The 20,416-nt window shown below is 37.1% G+C and overlaps 1 protein-coding gene across 8 annotated transcripts in view; it reads right to left on the bottom strand.

Moving 5' to 3' along the window:
* The window catches only part of LOC105032008 (protein MULTIPOLAR SPINDLE 1), a 29,294-nt gene extending 17,522 nt beyond the window's left edge, over window positions 1-11,772 (bottom strand). For 6 of the 8 annotated variants that reach the window (XM_010906323.3, XM_073256476.1, XM_029260870.2 and 3 more), the window contains exons 1-8: window positions 11,524-11,772; window positions 11,389-11,446; window positions 11,164-11,310; window positions 11,007-11,066; window positions 8,890-8,972; window positions 8,737-8,794; window positions 7,004-7,117; window positions 852-1,044 (exon numbers count right to left, since the gene is read on the bottom strand). In XM_010906323.3, coding sequence (XP_010904625.1) covers window positions 852-1,044; window positions 7,004-7,117; window positions 8,737-8,794; window positions 8,890-8,972; window positions 11,007-11,066; window positions 11,164-11,310; window positions 11,389-11,446; window positions 11,524-11,655 — 845 coding nt within the window. In that variant the 5' untranslated portion in view covers window positions 11,656-11,772. The remainder of the gene's footprint in view (window positions 1-851; window positions 1,045-7,003; window positions 7,118-8,736; window positions 8,795-8,889; window positions 8,973-11,006; window positions 11,067-11,163; window positions 11,311-11,388; window positions 11,447-11,523) is intronic. The other 2 variants (XM_029260868.2, XM_029260869.2) reach the window with 2 other exon arrangements.
* Window positions 11,773-20,416: the final 8,644 nt, after the last annotated feature.

Here is a 20,416-nt window from a genome sequence, read left to right as displayed (position 1 = left end):
GATAATTGAATTAATTTACAGAATTTCCTGCCTAGCTTCTCTGGTTGTTCGTCCCTAATTTCTTCTCTTATCTTTGTTCTGCCTTCTATCTTCTACCCCTTCTTCTTCTATTCTACTTCGGCATCAGGAGGGCAGTAATTAATAAAAGGTTGTTACCACATTTTTGGTACGAAAAGAGAGAAGATCACAACACTAAAGCCATTTCACTAATATAAATGGAAGGCAAGGGAGGGAGCAACTCCAAATTGATACCACTCTCCTTTTATTTTTCTTCAAAAATCAACCAAAGAAGGATTGAGAGATGATTGTGTAACATGCCTCCACTCCATGCACCAAATATAGCATATTATTTTCCAGTTTCTATTTATGGATTAGATGGGAAAGTAATATGTGTGCCGACCTTCACTTGGCATGGAATTTAAGTATAATGGTTTGAATGCCCAGACTTTTCTGAGAAAGTTAACCAAGAGAACATATGATAAGATATCAAAAAGGTCTCATAATTTCTCTGTTTCAATGATTTCTAACAAAAAGGCTAGCTGTTAAGCTATTCAACCAATAAGTAAAACAAATGCACCATGAATGATAAACACAATTTGTTATTTTTCTTTTTCTTTTCACATACATCTTTGGCCAATTATTTAATAAGAGTCAATGATTACAGTATTGGAAATCTACCTTCTGCACATATAATGAAAATTTCTGCAGAGAGATTGCATAAGCATTATATGGTTAGCATCTCATTGAGCTATCATAATAAAGATAAAACAAGGAAAATCTACTGAAGCATAACTTTTCACTTGTTTTCTAATGAAATAGACTATGCATGCGACGCCTGCAGGAATACTCACATCATAAACATGGTGTCATGGATAGAAGGGAAAGAATCATCAAATGGATCCATGAGAAGTAAACTTTCTGCCACAACTGAAATCTCTTGAGAAACTGCAAGGATTATACGTTGACCAATAAATGGCTCATTTCCTAGCCTGCGGATTAAGTGCTGAACATAGAACTGAGAATCCGAATGAGAATCTGTTGATCCTGATATTTAAAATGAGAAGATTTGATGAAGACAAAATAAATGCCAAAAGTAAACAAGTCAGCAAATAAGACAACTATATATAACTATAATCATTATGCAAGCCTATGGAGTACCAAAAGAATTTACATCATACAGAGGCATTCCTCATATTGCCCTGTGCCATGATGGCATAATGAGGATACTAAGATATTCACCACCATCAAACTTACACAAGGATGAGTTCCACTGATTCAAAGAAAATGAAAGTGGCATTGAGCCAATAGCTAAATTTGCTGGAAGCTTTTCTTCTTTTTTTCTTTAATGTAAAAGTTCATTGGAAAATTGATGACTGAAACAAAATGTATTGACACCTACATAAAACACAAATTGGAATTTTTATATTGCTTGTTATGGAAAAAGACAATGTAGACTATGTTGATGCTTAAACAAGTTCATAGATTTAAAGCAACCTAAAATAAGAATCAAAAAAAGTTAAATATAGGAAAAGAAGGAAGCAGTGAAGAGGAAGAGATGCAAATCAAGTTTTTGCTGTTTAAGAACATGTTTTGAGATAAGTACATCAACAGATATCTTGCAATGTGAGAATAGTAAATGCCATGGAAATAAATATCTATACTGAAGATAAAAGCTTTTATCATATAATCCACAGTGTGCTGTTTTCCACCAATGCCATGTCCTATATGGTTGGGTGACCACGTATTCTTTCTAAACATTTCCATTCTGATATTTATAAGAACTTTCTTAGAGAAACAAAGAGATAGACCACATCCTCTGAAATGACCAAGTACCTCATCCAAAAAGGCTAGCCAGAGTTTGTTATTTGGGGTCCTTGGTCCTGCTCGAGTACCCGAAGATATTCCCAGGAGGTGTTTGGTGTATTACATAGGTAATGTTACTATGGTAATGTGATTGCAAAGGGAATGTGATTACCTACTAAAATAACAGGGGATCCTACATTGCAGTGTTTGGTATGTGCAGTAATGTTGTTGTAAAATAATAGAAAATCCTACATTGCAATGTTTGGCATACAATTTAGATTACATAGAATATAAGCTAATTTTTTCAAAGTACCACCATCCTTGTTTATTGATTATTGTCTATTTTCTAAAAAGACAACTTAATTTCGGGATCAACCATTTTCGATGACATCACCACCTAGAACCACCCATTATGTTTTCTTTTTATTTTCATCAACTGGGACTATCCATAATTTATTTAATATAGATTTTAATTTATTTTGACGGGGGTATTTTGGTCTTGAAGTTATCTTGTTACAAGATTGCAGGATTGCAAGATTACATGTAATCACATAGCCACCTCTCTCTAGGCAATCAGATTACCTCTTTTTGAGGTAATGCTTACCTATGACTAAAGTTTGCTGAACCGATACCATCGACTGTATCGATCGGCCGAAGGTACGGTTCGATATGGCTTCGTACCATGCCAAACCGATGAAGAAAACAGGAGCCGAATCGGAAGAAGAAAAAGAGAGAGAAATAGAGAGAGAGGGAGGAAGAAAGAAAAGGAGGGAGGGGGAGGGGGAGGGGGAGGGGCCGCCGGACAGTGTTCGACTAGCCACCGTGGCCGCCCGACGGCGCAGTCTGTGCAGGCAGCGCCGCAGGCGTGAAACAGGGGCATCAGCCCCTGTTTCACGGGTTTCTTTAAAAAATCCGTAAACAGGTGAAATCGACAACCAGTTGCCGACTTCACTAATTTTTTTTTTTTAAAAAAATTGTGAAGTCAGCAATTGGGTTACTAACTTTACGTCTTTAAATCAAAAAAAAAAGACCCACGGGCCCTGTTTTGTTTCAAAGGAGGCGGACTGGCAGAGCCGCGGAGGTCCTCCTCCTGCTCGACCACCCTCAAGCCCGTCGGCGTGGGCTCACCGGCCACCAAGGGCCTCGCGATGGAGGCGACGTCCGTCCGGTAGGTCGCCCCCCCCCCCGAGTGCTCTCTCTCTCTCTTTCTCACTCTCTTGAAAGCCCTATCGGGCAATATAGGGCTCAAAAGGCCTCCGACGACCGCAGCGGGCCACCACCGGCCTCCAACGGCTCCCGCCTCCCTCCTCCTCCTCTCTCTCTTTCTCACTTTCCTCTCTTTCCCTCTCGGTACCATCGGTGTACCAAATTTACCGGCCGAACCGTGCCGGTTCCTTGCCGGTCCGGTACGATACAGGATGTACCGGTCGGTTCAACATGGTACGAAAAACCCTACCTGTGACAGTGGTGAAACAGACAATATAATTTGATTACTTGTTGCAAAATTACATGTAATCCTAAAAGGATTACATGCTACCAAACGCCCCCCAGTGACAGCTAATGTGGGACCAAACACAAGGATGAGCTCCAGTAATTAATAGAAGATGAAAGTGGCATTGAGCCAATAGCTATATCTATCGGAAGTTTTTCTTTTTTTTTTTTTCTTTACATAAAAGTCCACTGTAAAATTGATGACTGAAACAAAATGTATTGACACCTACATAAAAGTTAAACTGGTCTTGTAATATTCTTGTTATGAAGAAGAGACAAAGTACACTATTGATGCTCAAACAAGTTCACAAATTTAATGCAACCTAATATAAGAAGCGAAATAAATTAAATATATAGAAAAGGAAGCAGCGAAGAAGAAGAGATGTAAATCATGGTTTTGCAGTTTAAGTACAGATTTTAAGATACGTACATTAACAGCTATCTTGAAATGTGATAATAGTAAATGTCATGGAAATAAATATCTATACTGAAGCTCAAAATTTTTATCATATAATCCACAAGTGATCTGTTTTCCAATATTTATTCCTATAAAATGCCATGTCCCATATGATTGGGTGACCACATATTCTTTCTAAACATCTCCATTCTAATATTTATAAGACTTTTCTTAAAAAAACAAAGAGATAGACCACGTCCTCTGAAATGACCCAGTACCTCATCCAAAAAAGCTAGCTAGAATTTTTTTATTTGGGGTCCTTGACCCTGCTTAAGTACCCATAGATATCCCAATGACAGCTAATGTGGGACCAAACACATGCTAGGAAAGAATCCAATAGATAACCGACTCTATCCTTATCCATACCATATCTGTAAAAGAAATAGGGATACGGATATGGATGGGTAATTACCTAATCCGTATTCGGATATCTGATTTTCTTTGCAATCTTGTCTAGTCTTATCCCGCTCTCCTGAACTTTAAAGGAAAATCAGTGATCATAGTATCATGATTTGAACTTAATTTATCTTCCATTCAATTTTAGTTTCGATTTGGTGGTTTCATAAAATTATCTGATTTATATCTATTGTCTTATCTATATTATCAAAATATCTAATTCGTATCTATATGTCTAAAACAACTATGGATATGAATTTTAACATCTAATTAATATCCATATCTGTATCCATATTTGTCAAATAAAAATGGATAAGGATATAGATATAATGATATTCAATTTGTATCCAATCCATTTTCATACCTAAATGCTATAGTATTCTTGCCACACATGGGCCATGGGTTGAATCCACTATAATACCATTGGCAATGATCTAAGACCTCACCTACAAAAGCTAGCTAGAAATTTTTATTTAAGGTCGTTTGCCTTGCTTAACCACCCAAGATCTCCCCAACACACAACCAGTGTGGGGCTGAACATATGCCTATGCAGCCTCCTTACATCTTTCTCACCTTCATGTTTAACCTTGTTACTTGGACACTCGCATCCAGCTCCAAAAATACATGTCAGATTGGACACTTGCATCCAGCTCCAAAAATCCATGTCAGATGCATATCTAAGTTAGATACAAATCAGATAATGGGATCCTTATGAAGTTTTTTATTAGCCACTTTTGAATATTGGAAGAGTTTTGAATTCTTCCAACAATAAGACTGATTCTCTATTTTGATGTTAGGAGTAAATATTTGTACTTTTTTTACAGATTGATCAAGGCTGCAAGGATTGAAAACAACTTTACACTATTATTCTTCTTATATCCTTCAGTTAATTGGGAAGTTTAATTGAGAAACATGTATATTGAAGGATCTTAACAAAAAAATATCTTCCTAATGTTCAAAGAAACAATGTTAAAGTATAAATATGTTAAAATTTTATTTACCTTATGCAAGGTTCGCCGACTTGGAATTGGACCACATGCCAACCGGCCGGCAGTATGAGTCAGTTCCTGTACTGGGCTGAACCGACACAGAAACAAGGGAGAATTGGAGAGGAAAAGAGAGAGGGGGGGAGAGGGAGGGAGGCCAGTGGAGACGCCTTCGGTGGCCACCAGAGGGCCTTCGGGACTCTACGGTCCTCTCCGAGAGAGATTAGAGAGAGAGATAGAGGAGGGAAAGAAACGAAGGGAAGGGAAGGCAGTGGGGAGGTTGCTGGAGAGCCGTTAGCTGCCCACCATGGCTGTCAAATAGGGGGAATCCAGCGGTTTCATTGCATTTTTTTTAACGCGATTCATGGTAAAACTGGCAATGGGCATCTCACGGGTTCAAATCCAATGCTGGCCTCACTGTAAATCATATTAAAAAAACACAATGAAACAAGGATGACCCACCACTGTTTCAAACCCACGGCATCCATGGGATGATTTCCGTTGTCTAGCGGTCATAACGGCCACCCGATAGCCTCTCCACCACCTTTCCCTCCCTCCTTTTCTCTCCCTCCGCTCTCTCTCTTTAATCTCTCTCGCAGAGGACTATGGAGCCCCGACGGCCTCAGCAACCCTCCGACGGCATCAGTGGGCCACCACTAGCCTTTCCATCTTCTTTCCTCTCCTTCTCTCTCTCTCTTCCTCTCTTTCCTTCTCTCTTGCTCTGTGTTCACTGACATTCTGAATCGAATGTCCAAATTACATCGGTTAACTACCGGTATGGTTTGGCACATTCCGAACCATTCGGATCAGAGCGGTTTAGCACTCCATGATCTTATGTATTTGTGTCTCCCTTTTTCTCTTTTACTGAATCAGACACTTGGATATGCATCTAAATCCGCTCTCATCTCCGTGTCCATGCAACACTGGTGTTTAATCACTTTTTATAACTATAACAAATGAAGAGAAAGAGTCTAAGTTGAATCAGTAGATATATGCACCACCTCCAAGTTGAATGGGAAAATGTTCCATGATTAGATAGTCTTGGGCACCATATGAATCAGACAAAGGACTAGAGTCAGGAGTTATTCTCCAATTATTGATTAATTCACAAAATATGGTAACGTAAAACTCATCATACTAAGCTACTTAGCAAAAGATGGATATCTGCTCAAACTAATATTCAGTCACAAAACTGATTAAACACTATATCAAATGAAATATATGCATGTTAATACTTACCAACAACTATCAAGAAAAACATTTTTCTCCAGCCAAACTCTCTACCCTGTCCCCCTTCCTCCCTCCTCTCTCCCTACCCACTAGGCCTATTGACAAGTATTCAGTTGTTTAAGAATTAAGAAATTATAGCCAGTGTTTGATTTCTTTATTTGGCAATTAAGGACAACAAACGAGATGTTATATTTGACAGTTAAAGCCACAACCCTAAAAAAGCCAGAAGTTCTACATAGGTTGGATTCCTCATTTTGGAAATCTCAATCCTGAACCTGTTTCCTGGTCCTTTCTAATTATAATTGTTTTGGATTCCTGCTTTTCTTCTCTCACACCCTCTCCACATCCAGGTAACTATGATGTCACCACACCACTAAATTAATCAATTAGAATTAGACAACAAGATCAGCATAAATTTTCAGTAGTGTAAACAATCAATAAATATGTCAATTATGATGAGAAACACAAGAGTTCTGTGCATGTGCTAAAGCCGTATAGTTCATTAATAAGTACTGCACTGATATATTACCAACCAATGTTAAAGCCAGAAAATCTGAGAATAACAATTACATACATCTCAAAATTACCAAACTCAACAAAAATACAGATCACAACCACGTATTAGCAGCTAAAAAATTACCATTATTTTTGGGGATGGCACACATTCTTCTTGTCAAACGCATAATCAATCCATTGACAAGATCTTCAGCTACCTCATTTTCCTCTTGTGATGATAGCAAATTCTTCAATGAAGCTTCAACAAACAAGAAATTGAGCAATTACAAGTCACATCAAACCTGTAGTTGGGAATGATAGAACAGAAACCAGAAGCAGCAAAAATGATTACAAAGACTCATACTGCATGTTCATATGGACATTCCATAAAAAAACTGCCATGGCAACAAAATAAAGGCTAAGTTAAAATGTTGAGATTTCTCTGTTGCATAATTTCTAGTGCAGGATAAGTTAAAGGATGACATGAAATAGTCCTATTAGACTTGAGTTGTGAAAGAAAGGATTTGCCATAGAAGTGGAGCAGAAAAAAAAGGTGCTTAAATAAATTTGAGAATATGGAAACAAGTTAATATGATCCCACAACTTTGCAACTTACATAATATCTTCCAGTTCGCACAAAACAAGGAAATGTTAAGAAGGAAGTAAACCAAAATTTGCATAGCAACTATGAAAAACTGTCTGAATGGATCTAGGAGTACCATAAAGAAGATGTAAGCCATGTGTGAGCTAGCTGAAATTGGAAATTATGATAAACAGCTTATCAAATCCGAGAAAAAGTTATGCAATGAGTTCTCCATTTATCAGGTTGTTAAATCCAAGCAACCTATACGGCTGTAGCTACACATTGATATCAGATGTCTGATTTAGAAAAAAGTAATGAAACAAGTTCTCTGTTTACCCAGTCTTACTGGCAGCAGGCATGACTTGATGCCTGCATCAGTGTATATGCTTGGGTAGAAATATGGTCAACAAAGTTATGTATCCAAGTAAAATCCAGTGAAGCTGAAATGGGTCGATGGAAAATTCATTCACATATTATCATTGGGTTGTACAAGAGAATTGTTAAAGATTAGGTCTAAATTGGGTCAAGTGTGTCACTGCAGGGAGATTATTTGAGTAACTGAATGTGGCAAAGATAATGAGACCAACTGAACATTCATTGGGCCAAAACTAAAGAATAAAAATCCAATTCCACTAAGATCAGAAAACCTTGTTTCAACAAGAAGTTAACAGTGCTGGTAGGTTCAAGGATGTACAAAGATATATCAATTGAGAAGATTTAAGAAGAGATAGTTTAAGGAACCAAAAAATCAAGAAAACTTCAAGAGAAAGTCATCTAAAATGTGAAGAACCAATAGAGAAATCTTTTTCTTATTTGGAGTCATGGATGAAAATGCATTGGCTACGATATGGGTGATGATGCATTAAAATCCACTTCCGTTTCAGGGATACAGATATCAATATGGATATTAATGATGACTCCAGATATCAATATGGATATCAATTAATAACTAATATGCATGTCCACATTTTCTCCAAACAAATATGGACACAAATCAGACATGAGTAACATCGACAAGAAGAAGAAGATATATGTGTTAGTCATTAATCACTTTTTTTGAAAGTTATAAAACAAATAAAGCTTTCAAGTTTTATGGTGCATAAATGACTTGAACAATTGCAAGTAGCATTGGAACCCATGCAAAATACATCTATAAGAAAGAGTGGCAGTAAGAATATACGAAAACATTACCATCCTCTATGGAAAATTCATGGCAAACAACTTGTCTTAAAGAGCTAGATAACTGATTCCAAAATGCATAATGTCAGAAGAAAAGACCCCTGAGGTTTCCATACCTAGAATTAAATCTATAGCTTGATGAGAGAATGTAGCAAAAGAAGAGTCCATCTTCTCCTTTGTAAAAAATGAGACACTTAGCTTAAAAATGAAACAAGAAATGAAAAATGCTTCTCTAACTGAGAAAAATATTTGTGTAACAAGTTGTTTACTTTTGATAAATGAGTGTCCGAAAGCTCCACCAGGAAATCAATTGATGTACCAAGGCGCTCCATCTCATCTTCATTATTAAACTCTATCAGTTAACCAGATAAACATGTTAAAAGGTGAAGTTTTTGGGTCCAATAAATGAAGAAAAGATAATCTTGGAAGGAACAAATTGTTACGACTGAAAGATTACAAATTCAAAAGTGGCTAACAGGAAAAAATTGTAGCAACTAAGTTGGGTTAACATATCTGGTTCTAGAAAAGTAAACAAACAATAATCATATCTGAATCTGTCGACAAATGTTGCATTATAACTCTAAACAGTTTCAATTCAACAAAACAACTTTTCGTATAGAAATCAAAGTGAACACACCTTATATGGTGATAGGAGTCATAGTACTAGTTAATTTAGAAACTATGGAATGGCCTTTATGATATATATGTCCATGAACACATGCATATATGCATTTATGTACATGCAAAAATGAGAAAACAAAGTTCATCAAGTTCCATTACCAAATTCATTTATTCAATTTAGATGGTATTCAGTAAAAAAACAGTTGCATAGCAAAAGAATATTACAGTATCACAAATGTGCATCTTTCTTTGCCATTTTCTCATGGATTTTAGACCATGCATGCCAACTTAACCAACAAATAACTTACGATATAGGCCATAGTCTTCTTGACAGCCTGCAGTCCTATTTGGATGAAATATCTAGTTGGATTAAAAGGAAGGAGTGAACATGGTTCTTCATAATCAGATGGAGGAAGGACAACTGTGAACCTAAACTATCTAATGCGACTTTATCAGACCACATCAAGGCATTCTTTGGGTTGTCCATGTGTCTGTCAGAAAAGGAAGACCAATTGCGCCACAGCATAACATACAGAATTCGATTTCGTAGGATTAATAATGAAGACATATTATAGGGAAGATTGACAGCCAACAGACACAACAGAAGCTATTCTTTGCAACTTGTCTTACAAAACTATAGGCAAATGAACATGTCCAGAATATCAATTATACAGTTAATCTCTACATGCCTAAATGTGAAAAGACTGGAAATATTTTCTGAGCTAAAATTCCAACAATATAAGGAGGTGCATGCAACCATGCACATAAGATGGTTGCAGTGGAAGTGAGGGTGTTAAGGTGAAGAGGAATAAAGTTGAAAGACTTCACAAGCCATCATCAAGAAAGATTGAAATTAAAGAGTAACAATTAAAAGTGCATGATCATGTGCAACCAAAGCAAAAGGTGACCCTGACTGTGACAGAAACTAAATTTTGTAAAAACGACTCTATGCGGGAGAATTTCACCTGAGGAAATCCCTATGGAAGTTAGAAGAAGAATTTTTGACACTTCATGCTAAGAAGTTGATTGGATGCCTGGCCATCATATTCACAGGATCTCTTGTATCTGTTGGAGTGATACAACTCAGATAGTACATTGGAGTTGGTATCAACATAATATTCAGGTTAAATGTGGACACTCCTATCACATCGCTATACAAGATATTGCAAATATAATTTGCCAGTGATTTACAGCATATCCCAAAACTCTAGGATTGTACAGTTCACAACGTTGCTAAACCATCCTACTCCTTTTCCATCTCTCATCTTCTCACCTAAATCAAATTATTCACCTTCTATTTAAGTATTTCTTACCCATGGTATCCAACAACCATACATCATAGAGCTGCATTTCCTACCACTGTTCCAGGCATCTTGACAACAAATCATGACCAGATGGATGCCTGGAATACGACTATTTCTGATCCTTTCCAAACAACAAAGAGCTTGACTTGAAAGTAGTACTTCCTGGAACAAGAAAAGAAATGGCTTTTCCCCTAAATAAGACAGCTGGAATAAATATTAAGAACTCATAAGTTCCAATCCAAAGCATAGAGATTGAAGTTAACAAGCATAAAGTTCTCGATTCATCAAAATGCTTCCAAAAATCATTACGCATAACAGGTTCACAGAGGAAAACGATATGCTAATCACATAATACCTACAAAACAAAAGAGAAAAAGCACAAGACATTAGCAAATAATATGAGCTTCACTATAAGCCTCTATCACTACCTCCAAGAGAAGAGTCAGCAGATAACAACCTACCTAAAAGATGTCTTCTTGGGATAGAACCATCCACCCTTTTCCTTTTCTCCTTCCAGCGAACTGAAAATCCCGGAACAAAATTTTTGACTCAAATTCCAAAAGCAAAATTGAGGGAAGGAAGATATAATGTGAAAAAAATTCACAAGAAACACCATACCCAATCTTAGGAATCTTCTTCTCAGTACCTCATCGATCCAGTGCTCACCGGCGCCACTTACCGCATCTCCTCCGGGCTCACCAAAGCCATCAAAGAAATGGCACCGGCAAGAAACTATCGGGGGCTCAGCATCGCACCGCATTCCATCTAAAACATCCAAGAATTAACCAGCAGGTGAATAAATTAACTAATCCCATATAGATGAGGAGGAAAACGAGAAGGGACCTTCGATCTGCTTGAGCTCCTCTCTGAGCCTCAGGATCTCTCGCTTCCGGTCCTTGGCCTGGAGAGACCAGGGATTAGGGTTTGGAATCGCTTTCTTCTGGGGAAAGGAGGAGGAGGAGGAGGGAAGAAGCGTACCTTTCGCTTCCAGCGCTGGGCATCGGAATCGGAGGAAGGGATTCGGTGAAGATTCTTATAGCGGAGGAGGGCGATGGCGAGGGCGATCTTGAGGGACGGAGAGTCGCAGCGGGAGCTCGGGTTGGGAGCCATGGCGAGATCCCTGAGGAGTGCGAGAAAACACGTAGTGGCCTTCAATGGAGCAGTCTTCGCAGTCCGAGGAGAGGCTTCAACTTCAAGCGACGCTGGAGTGGGATGGACCGCTTTGTCAACCGCCGTGCCCTTTTATGGAGGAGGAAAATAATGCCCTCCACGTGAAAATGCACCCATTCTTTAGCACCCAGAAACACGCTCCGCTCGTGGTCGGTGGGGAACGCAAGGGCTGGAACCCACCACAGTTAGAAGTGTTTAAATCTTACACATTCTACAGGATATTTGTCTAAAGACCCATCCACATGACAATCGGATATTAACATATGGACTCAATCTTCTCTATCAAAAATTATTGGTTGGATGATTCTACCGTATATATCTTACATCATCCAATAACAAATTAGTGTTTCACCAATTGTTAGAAAAAGATGCAACGTTATCTAAAAACCTTAATGAAAAATTTTAAATGAAAATAATTTCATAGTTAATTATGATTCGCCAGCTGATAATTTTTATTATTTTGAAGGAAAAAAATTTAACTTTTCTGGATGGTGTGCTGATTTATTGTTAGATGATGCAAGATATACATGATAGAAGTATTTTAACCAATAATTTCTTCTTATCTGCAAAGATTGTGAGCTTCTCCACAATAAATGATCTTAAATATTGATCATTGTTTGCAACCACCACTCTTACATTCTCTTATTCAAATGGGCATATTTGATTCGAGAGAGTTAGACTCTAAAATAAAAATGTAAATCAATAAACCATTTGGTTAGAAGAAATCCCATTCCTTATTCAAGAGGAAATGAAAATACCCTAATTTTCCCAAAACCTAGGTAACATATAGTTTGCAACTAGAATCAGAATCAAAATGGATTGGAATTGAAATTGGAATGACCATATCTCTTAATGTATTTGATTTGTGATTGGAATTGGAATGAAATTTGAACCCTAAGAGAGAGTAGAGATTAGATTTTGAAAGATTGGGGCACTTTTAATTCCCATAGAATTATAATAAAACTCTTCCCAACCAAACGATTGGAATGAAAATTAGTCATTCTCATTCCCATTTCAAAATCTAAAACTCTCCAATCAAACATGCCCCCAATTCCTACTCTTTCCTAGTGTCATGCCCTGATCCGATGGCCTAAGCCAGACATGTGACAGGTAGCTATACATTCCAGGGTTTAACCCCTTAAGACATGCACAGCCTACCTTCACATTCAAATATATTATATCAAACCATACTTAGGAAGTGATAATAAAAGCAAATTTTTAATTTTATTAATTTAAATAAAAATAGTTCATTAATGACTCATAAGGTTAATTAACATAAATCAAGATCAATATTTATTCAAAAAAAAATTAAGCAAATATCCTTTAAGGTTTTCTGCTTCTCACTACTATGTTCCTAGTCCTTATATGATCTCTTGGATCTAAAAAAATAAGAAAAAAAGGAATGAGCATTACAGGCTCAATAAGTTACTAATATTTTTAAAGGATCATGCATAAATTAACTTTTTTCAAATATGATAATTTAACAAAAATAAGATGCATATGGCAATATAAATGACTTTTTCAAAATATTCCATGTGTAATAATCAAACATCAAGTCTTCTCTCAGTCTTTAGTGACTATGACCATGATCAACCTCATAACTAGGCTCAGAAGAGACCAGTTCTAGAATACGAAATATGTGATCCATCAATGTGCACCAGTGATCAACCTTACTAATTAGACTCAGAAGAAAACTAGCTTTAATTCACATGACCACAATTAATCCTATGATAGGATAAAGAGATTAGTCCTGAAAAAAATATGCGATGCATCAGTGTGTGCTAGCGATCAGTCTTAACTGACAAGGCCTAGAAAGACTAATTTTGTCAACAATCAGTCCTGACTAGCTAGGCCTAGAAGAAACTAGTTTCTAATTGTATGGCTAATGATTAGTCTCGTAGGCTAGGCCTAGATCATAGTTTAATCAAAGAGTTTTCTCATAACCAACATACTCATTTCCATAATATTTTTCAATAAATAAGGGAATATTGTTTCATTCAAAAACGCATGCAAGCATAAAACCATGCGACACAGAGGAACCATCATATTTAAAATTTACGAACATATCAGGATAATAATGTGCTTGATCTATAATTTTGAATTTCATTTTATGCATACTTTTTCAAACTTTCAATTTTCTAAATATTTCAATAATTTTTATATAATTTCTAATTTAGAAATACATGAAATATATTAAATAGAATTTCAGAGATAAATGAAACTTATATTTGATTGGATTGGAAATTTATGATCTTCACAACCCGATCTCTAGATCTGGTGCTCTTTCAGTGATGAAGGCTCTAATACAAGCAATTAACAAGTTTTATTAGTCTTTAATTGAGGTAGATTAAGATAAATAGAAAAGAGGTTCTCAGTCTGACCCTGGTCTAGATCAAGGTTTGGGTCGGTTTATAAGTTATATCTATATGGTTCAGCTTGATCTAAACTTAATTAGATTGAGATCCAATTCATGAGATGGGTTCATTGAGATGTTGAACTCCTTTCCCTCCTCTCTCTTTTTTCTTTTCTTTATTCCTCTCTTTTTTTCTCTCTTTCTTTCTTCCTTTCTCTCTCTTTTTCCTCTCCCTTCCTTGTCTCTATTTTTATTCCCCTCTCTTTCTCTCTCCTCTCTCTTTTTCTCTCTCTTCTCTTTCTTTCTCTCTTTTCTTTCTTCCTCTCTTCCCAAGCCAAACCAAGGATATCACTGAAGGAGGGTAAAAGGGAGAAGGAGGAGTGAGGTCCGTGATGGCTGGTGATTGTGGCTTGACTGACGTATTGACAGCTAGAGGTGGCAATCTGATCGTGACCAGGGGATCCGAGAGAAGGAAAAAGGGGCATTACCCCTTGCTACCATGGCAGTGGTGCCCAAGCCAAAAGAAAAGAAGGGAAGGGAGAGAGGAGAGCTTATCGAAGGTAGCGATGGCAACAAGTTGCTGCTGGTGGTAAAGAATTTCGATAGTAAAAACACCCAAAAGCTCTCAGATTAGAGAAGATAGACAGGATATTGGGGAGGAAGAGGAGAGATTTTTGGGTAAGGCTAGAAGTGGGCCAGAACAGGCCAGACCAGGCCATGCCCCTATCCAAGCCCAGTCCGAAAAAATATTTCAAGCTGTAGGCCGAGCTTAAGTTCAAAAATTTTTGAAAAACTCAGGCTCGAGTCCGATCCGAACCCAATTGGGCCAGCCCAATTTTCAGCCACATAGCCCACACCAGCTTCTTCCCTCTCTTAAAAATATAAAAAAAAATACCTCTAAGTCGGTAAGCCTAGCCCATTCTGACCATCTTAATCCCTATCGCCCCAATCCCCAGCCACTGCTCCTGCTTTGGTGCTCCTCTTTGATGGACGACATCGCTAAGGCCTACTGGATATTCAACGATGATGACAATCGCCACCGGCCACCATCGAGTCTTTGCTCAGGCCAATTAGGTCCCAGATTGTTCCATCCCTGATGGAAGACCTGATTGGTGGTGGAGCACCATCAGAGCCAATGGGGGAAGCCGATAACTGCTGTGGCACGATGAGGAAGGAGAAAGGGAAGGTGATCCAAGAGCGCGAGGAGGAGGCACAGTCCAATGATCTAGAGCTAGAGAAGCAAAAGGGAGCAGGAGGAGGCTGAGATCGTGAAGAGGGAGACTGGGAGAGGAAGACATTCGAGGAGTAGGAGAGCTTTTGCCTCTGGTAGTCCCATTAGAGGCTATCGCCACACGAAAAGTCGCAGAGGAGGAGGCCTAGAGGGAGAAACTTCTCGAAGAGTCATGACTCACAAGAAAAGGAGTGCACCAGGTCCACGTGGATCAGGGCAAATCTCAGAGCATATGCACGGTGGATAGCAGCCAATCAGGAATTGGTGAAATACAAGGGGTAACATGGCATGTTATTTGCCATATCATTTGGCTCCTAATCAGGCTAGACTTCATGCCTAGGCCCAACTCCTATCGGGCTGGACTTCATGCTCGGATCCAAGTCGGGCCAAACGTATACTCGAGTATGGTCCGAAATATAAATGGACTCTATAATAAGCCTAAATGAGGTCTAAACTATTTTGAGCCTAGCCCTAAGCCCGACCCAAAGTTAGACGGGCCCGAGTCCAGTTTCAGCCCTATTTTCGGGCGATGACGACTTGATTGCAGTGACTCGATGGCTATTGGAGGTGAGGAAAAAAGGACAGGGAGGTGGAGAGGTGTTGATGGTGGATTTAGCCAAAGGATGGGCGGGGTTTAAATAGAAAAGAGTTTGGAGGGATAAGACCGGCCTAATGCTAGTTGTTCATCGGATGCAACGGCCTCTAATAGCTGCTGGCCATTCCACTAGTCCACGACGCCTACATTGGCCACCTAAGGGCTTTATCTCCCACAACGAGAGATCGGAATGGAGGACCACGATTCCCCTATTCTAAACTTTTTTTTTGTTGGGGGGGGGGGTGGATTTTAAGCTGAAGTCGGCAAGCCTTGCCATTGCCGACTTCAGCCTAGAGTAGGCCTAGTTGCACTAGGTTTCACATGCTCTCCTCAAAAAATTTAGTTCTTAAAATTGACATACCCAAGTCAAGAAATAGTTAAGGGTACCAGACTCGCATTTCATCCTCAAGTTTTAAAGTTGCTTCTCATTATGTATAGTTGCTCTATTGGACCTTCACATGACGAATGATGCATCACCTCAAAATTTGATCTTTTCTATCGACAACTCTTATTGATCACTTCTCATAAAACAAATCTTCTCTAAGTTAAAGCGGTCCAAACTCTACCACATGGCTAAAATCAGATACATGTTTCCTCAACATGGATACATGAAAAATACTATAAACTCTAGTAAGAGAGGGTGGTAAAGCAAGATGATAAGCCACCACTCCAAATTTCTCTAAGATCTCAAAGGATCCCACATATTTAGGGCTTACCTTACCTTGAACTCCAAATCTCATGATGCCCTTAATGGGAGACACCTCGAGGAACACATGATCTCTCACTTGGAAGTTCTCTTCTCCTATTATCAATATAGCTTTTTTGTTGACTTTGAGCTGAATGGAGTTACTTCCAATGAGTTGGATCTTATCCACTATTTGTTGAACAATATCTGATCTTAATAGCCTTCTCTCGTTGACATCATCCCAACATATAGGGGGTCCTACTTTTTCCCTACAAAGCATGAAGAGAGCCATCCGAATGCTAGCCTAATAGCTGTTATTATATGCAAATTTCACTAGTGATAAATATTCATCTTAAGATCCCTTCAAATCTAACACACATGTTCTCAATATATCTTCTAAGATTTGCATTTTTCTTTCAAATTGACCATCTATTTGAGGGTGAAGGGATATATTGAACTCTAACTTAGTCTTCATGGCTTGATGCAAACTCTTCCAAAATTGATAAACAAATTTTGTATCCCTATCAGATACAATAGATACTAGAGTATCATGAAGTCTTAAAATTTTATCTATATACAACTTGACTATTTTTTTTGAAGAGCATCTGATTTTGATAGATAAAAAATAAGTTGATTTAGTCAGCTAGTCTACAATCATCCAAATAGCATCATATCCTCTAAGAATCCTTGTTAGTCCTAAAATAAAATTCATCATTATGTGTTACCCAAAGAGACAACCCAAAAGGGGAGTGAATTGAATTTTTTAAAAATTTAAATTTACTATGCATAATTTTAGACTATATGAAAAGTGGTGAGAAAATACTAAATCATAAATACCTAAATAATTAAGTAAATAAAAAATAATATAATGAAATGAGAAATCATATAAAAATACTAAAAATTTATAATGATTCAGTGCCAAACCTAGCATCTACATCCATTCTCTAGGGCACTTTTAAGAATTTTACTATAATCTCTATACAGATTATAATAAGATTATTTTTCAGGCTCACAATCTTAATCCAGTTAATTTTCTCCATAAAAATCAATCAAAACTATACCCTCAAGCCAATCCTAGGCTTGCACAATAAATTCAATCCAATTTTAGACTTGGATAGATCTTTCTTCAAGTTTCAATTTCTATTGAAACTTATTTACAACAAAGAACAAAACATATAATTATAAACATAATAAAAGCTCCTAAAAGAGCAAACAAAAATTGATGAAGCTCTTTGAAGAACGAGTTACAAAAGCTTTACAATCAATGCTCTAAAGGGCTCTTTGAATGCTTCAAGCTTTTTGAGTGGTTGGATGCTTTTAGTTCTCTTGAATGCTCAATGAATGTTCTTGGATTCTCACTTAGTTTTTCTCTTTTTGTTTTTTTTCTCTTGGCTCTTGATTTTGTTTGGAAGCTTTTAAATCTTTTAAAAAAGTCAAAACTAGTCATTTCTAGCTATTAGGGACTAAAAACTAGCCATTAGAAATTATTTAAAAAAAACTTAAATTTTTTATAAAATTAGCCATTATAGCTGTCAACTACAGTTGAGTTAACTCGAGATCAAGTAAGGATCGACTCGAGTAAAGTATGAGTGAGCTTGAAAGAAATAGGAGTTGGCTTTAAGATTATTCTATAGAAATATTTCTTTGCTTTTTTTGAGAAAGTCGACTTGAGGTCAAGTAGGAGTTGTCTGTTGGAGAGAGTGCAGGGTTTCATGCATGAATTTTAAAATAATTTTGAAATATAACACAACAAAATATGTAAATTAAATAATTTAATATACAAATACATGTAATCAGATTACTAAACCTTACAATTAGGACCTATAACATGTCATATTGCATTTATAAATCAGAAAATAAAAGCTTTGGTATTGATCAAATCAATACCCTAGATCTCAAACAGTTTTAGATCTAAAACCTAGATCACATTTAGATAAGAGAAGAGATCAGAACTCTTACCTTCATATGGATTGAGAACTCCACAGTTGATTTTCTTTGTTGCCTTTAGAGCTGCACATGCGTCCGACCTCTACAGGTGATCCACATAAGGCTGCAATAAAATCAGAGGTTCGTCGAATGAAGATCCACTCGAAGTGCTAGCTTCTTGCAGATCCCTCTGGATGGTTAATATAAAAAATATTCTTCGGATCTCTTAGACATTCTAAGAGATGAAGAATATGAGGAGGAACAAGGGAGAAGTCAAACCTTTTGACCTTCCTAAAATCAAAAATAATATGTAAAAGAAAAGGGTCCTAAGAAAAGATAGATCTTCTCTTTCAGTACATCAACGATTGATGTCCTGAGAATATCTCTATGCTAGGACATGAGAAGACCTTCTTCTCTAGATATTTTTTAAATTTTTAGATCTTATGATATCTGATTTTTCTCATAGAAAAATCTTATGATTTATGGAGAAGAAGGGTTCTAAAAGAAACCTTAAGAGAAGACCTTCTTTTCTTCTTCTTCTCTCATCAAAACATGATCAGATCATGTCTAAAATTAGATCACCATGCCCCAACTCATTAGAGCATGAATCCACCACACCATCCCTCTTTCTCTCTCAAATTTTTATCATATAAAAATATAAAATAAAGAGAGAATAATCTGAAAGGAAAATAATAAGAGAAAATAATCTTCTCTCTTACCTTTCTTTCTCTACAAGACATCAACTTTTGATCTCTTGATAGAAGACTCTCCTCCATGGATATTGGTGCCTCAAACCACCCATGCCATCCTCTTTCTTCTCTGGTTTTTCTATCAATAATCCAATGATTTTTGACTCCTTATTCTTATCATATGAGGCGGCAACTTTATATAAGGTAGACTAGGTCATAAGACCTAGTCTAACAAGGAGTCCATGGGGCATCCAACTCTTGGACGCCCCTTGCCTTTTAATTTTTGTGGAGAGCCTCATAACAAGCACAAAAAGGCAAAAAAAAAGAAGGGATAAGCATGGAGGAAGTTGGCGCATGAGAGGAGGGAAGAGTTCTTGTGAAGAGGGACTCTTTCAAAAAGGAAATGAACCTAAACTACTTTCCATAATAAACCAAATCACTTTTCATAATGAACCAAATCAAATCTGATTCAAATCTCTAAAATAAGTGGTGTGAGATATCATTCCTTAGATGTGGATATCGTAGAAAAAATATCTGAAAATAAATATGTGGCATGGGCTTTCTTAGTTGGCGCAAGGGAGAAGATGGAATCCTAGTCTAACTAGGATTCTTATGTAGACTAGGTTAAACTCTTTGAACCCAATCCAAATTAATTGTAACCTAATTAATGGTGATCTTAGTCCAACTAAAAATCTAATTAAATCAGATTAAACCATATTTAATTCTGATTTAAATCCTAACTTAATTAAAAATTAGATGCATACAAGTCCTAGTCAAATAGGGACTTGTTCTCCCTTGCAATTGGCCTATCTAATAAATCAATTAGACTTAATCCAATTAAATCTAAACTAATTCTAATTGAATTAAATTCAATTAGACTTGATCTCAACCCAATTGCTCAATCAGATTGAGCCTATTAGCAATCCAATTGCTAATTGATCCTCCTGCAACACTTGTATTCGGTCAAACATCAATCACATTGATCGTTTAACCTTAGAACGATTCTCAATCGTCGACTAACCATTTGATTAGGTTACAACCTTTTATGTATATGATCCTATAGGTTCGAGCCTAAGTTGGTAGCACAGGAACCAATTTCTGTATCAGTCGAAGTAACCATCTAGCAATGGTTTCCGACGTCCAAATAGGTCGAATGTATGCAAAGTAACATTCTAAGAACCTTGACCCATGGTTATCGTATAATTTATCTTTTTGACCAATA

The sequence above is a fragment of the Elaeis guineensis genome, chromosome 1 (assembly GCF_000442705.2).
Source record: "Elaeis guineensis isolate ETL-2024a chromosome 1, EG11, whole genome shotgun sequence".
Taxonomy (NCBI): Eukaryota; Viridiplantae; Streptophyta; class Magnoliopsida; order Arecales; family Arecaceae; genus Elaeis; species Elaeis guineensis.
Note: the sequence above shows the minus strand (reverse complement) of the source record. Positions and strands in the feature narration are given on the sequence as shown.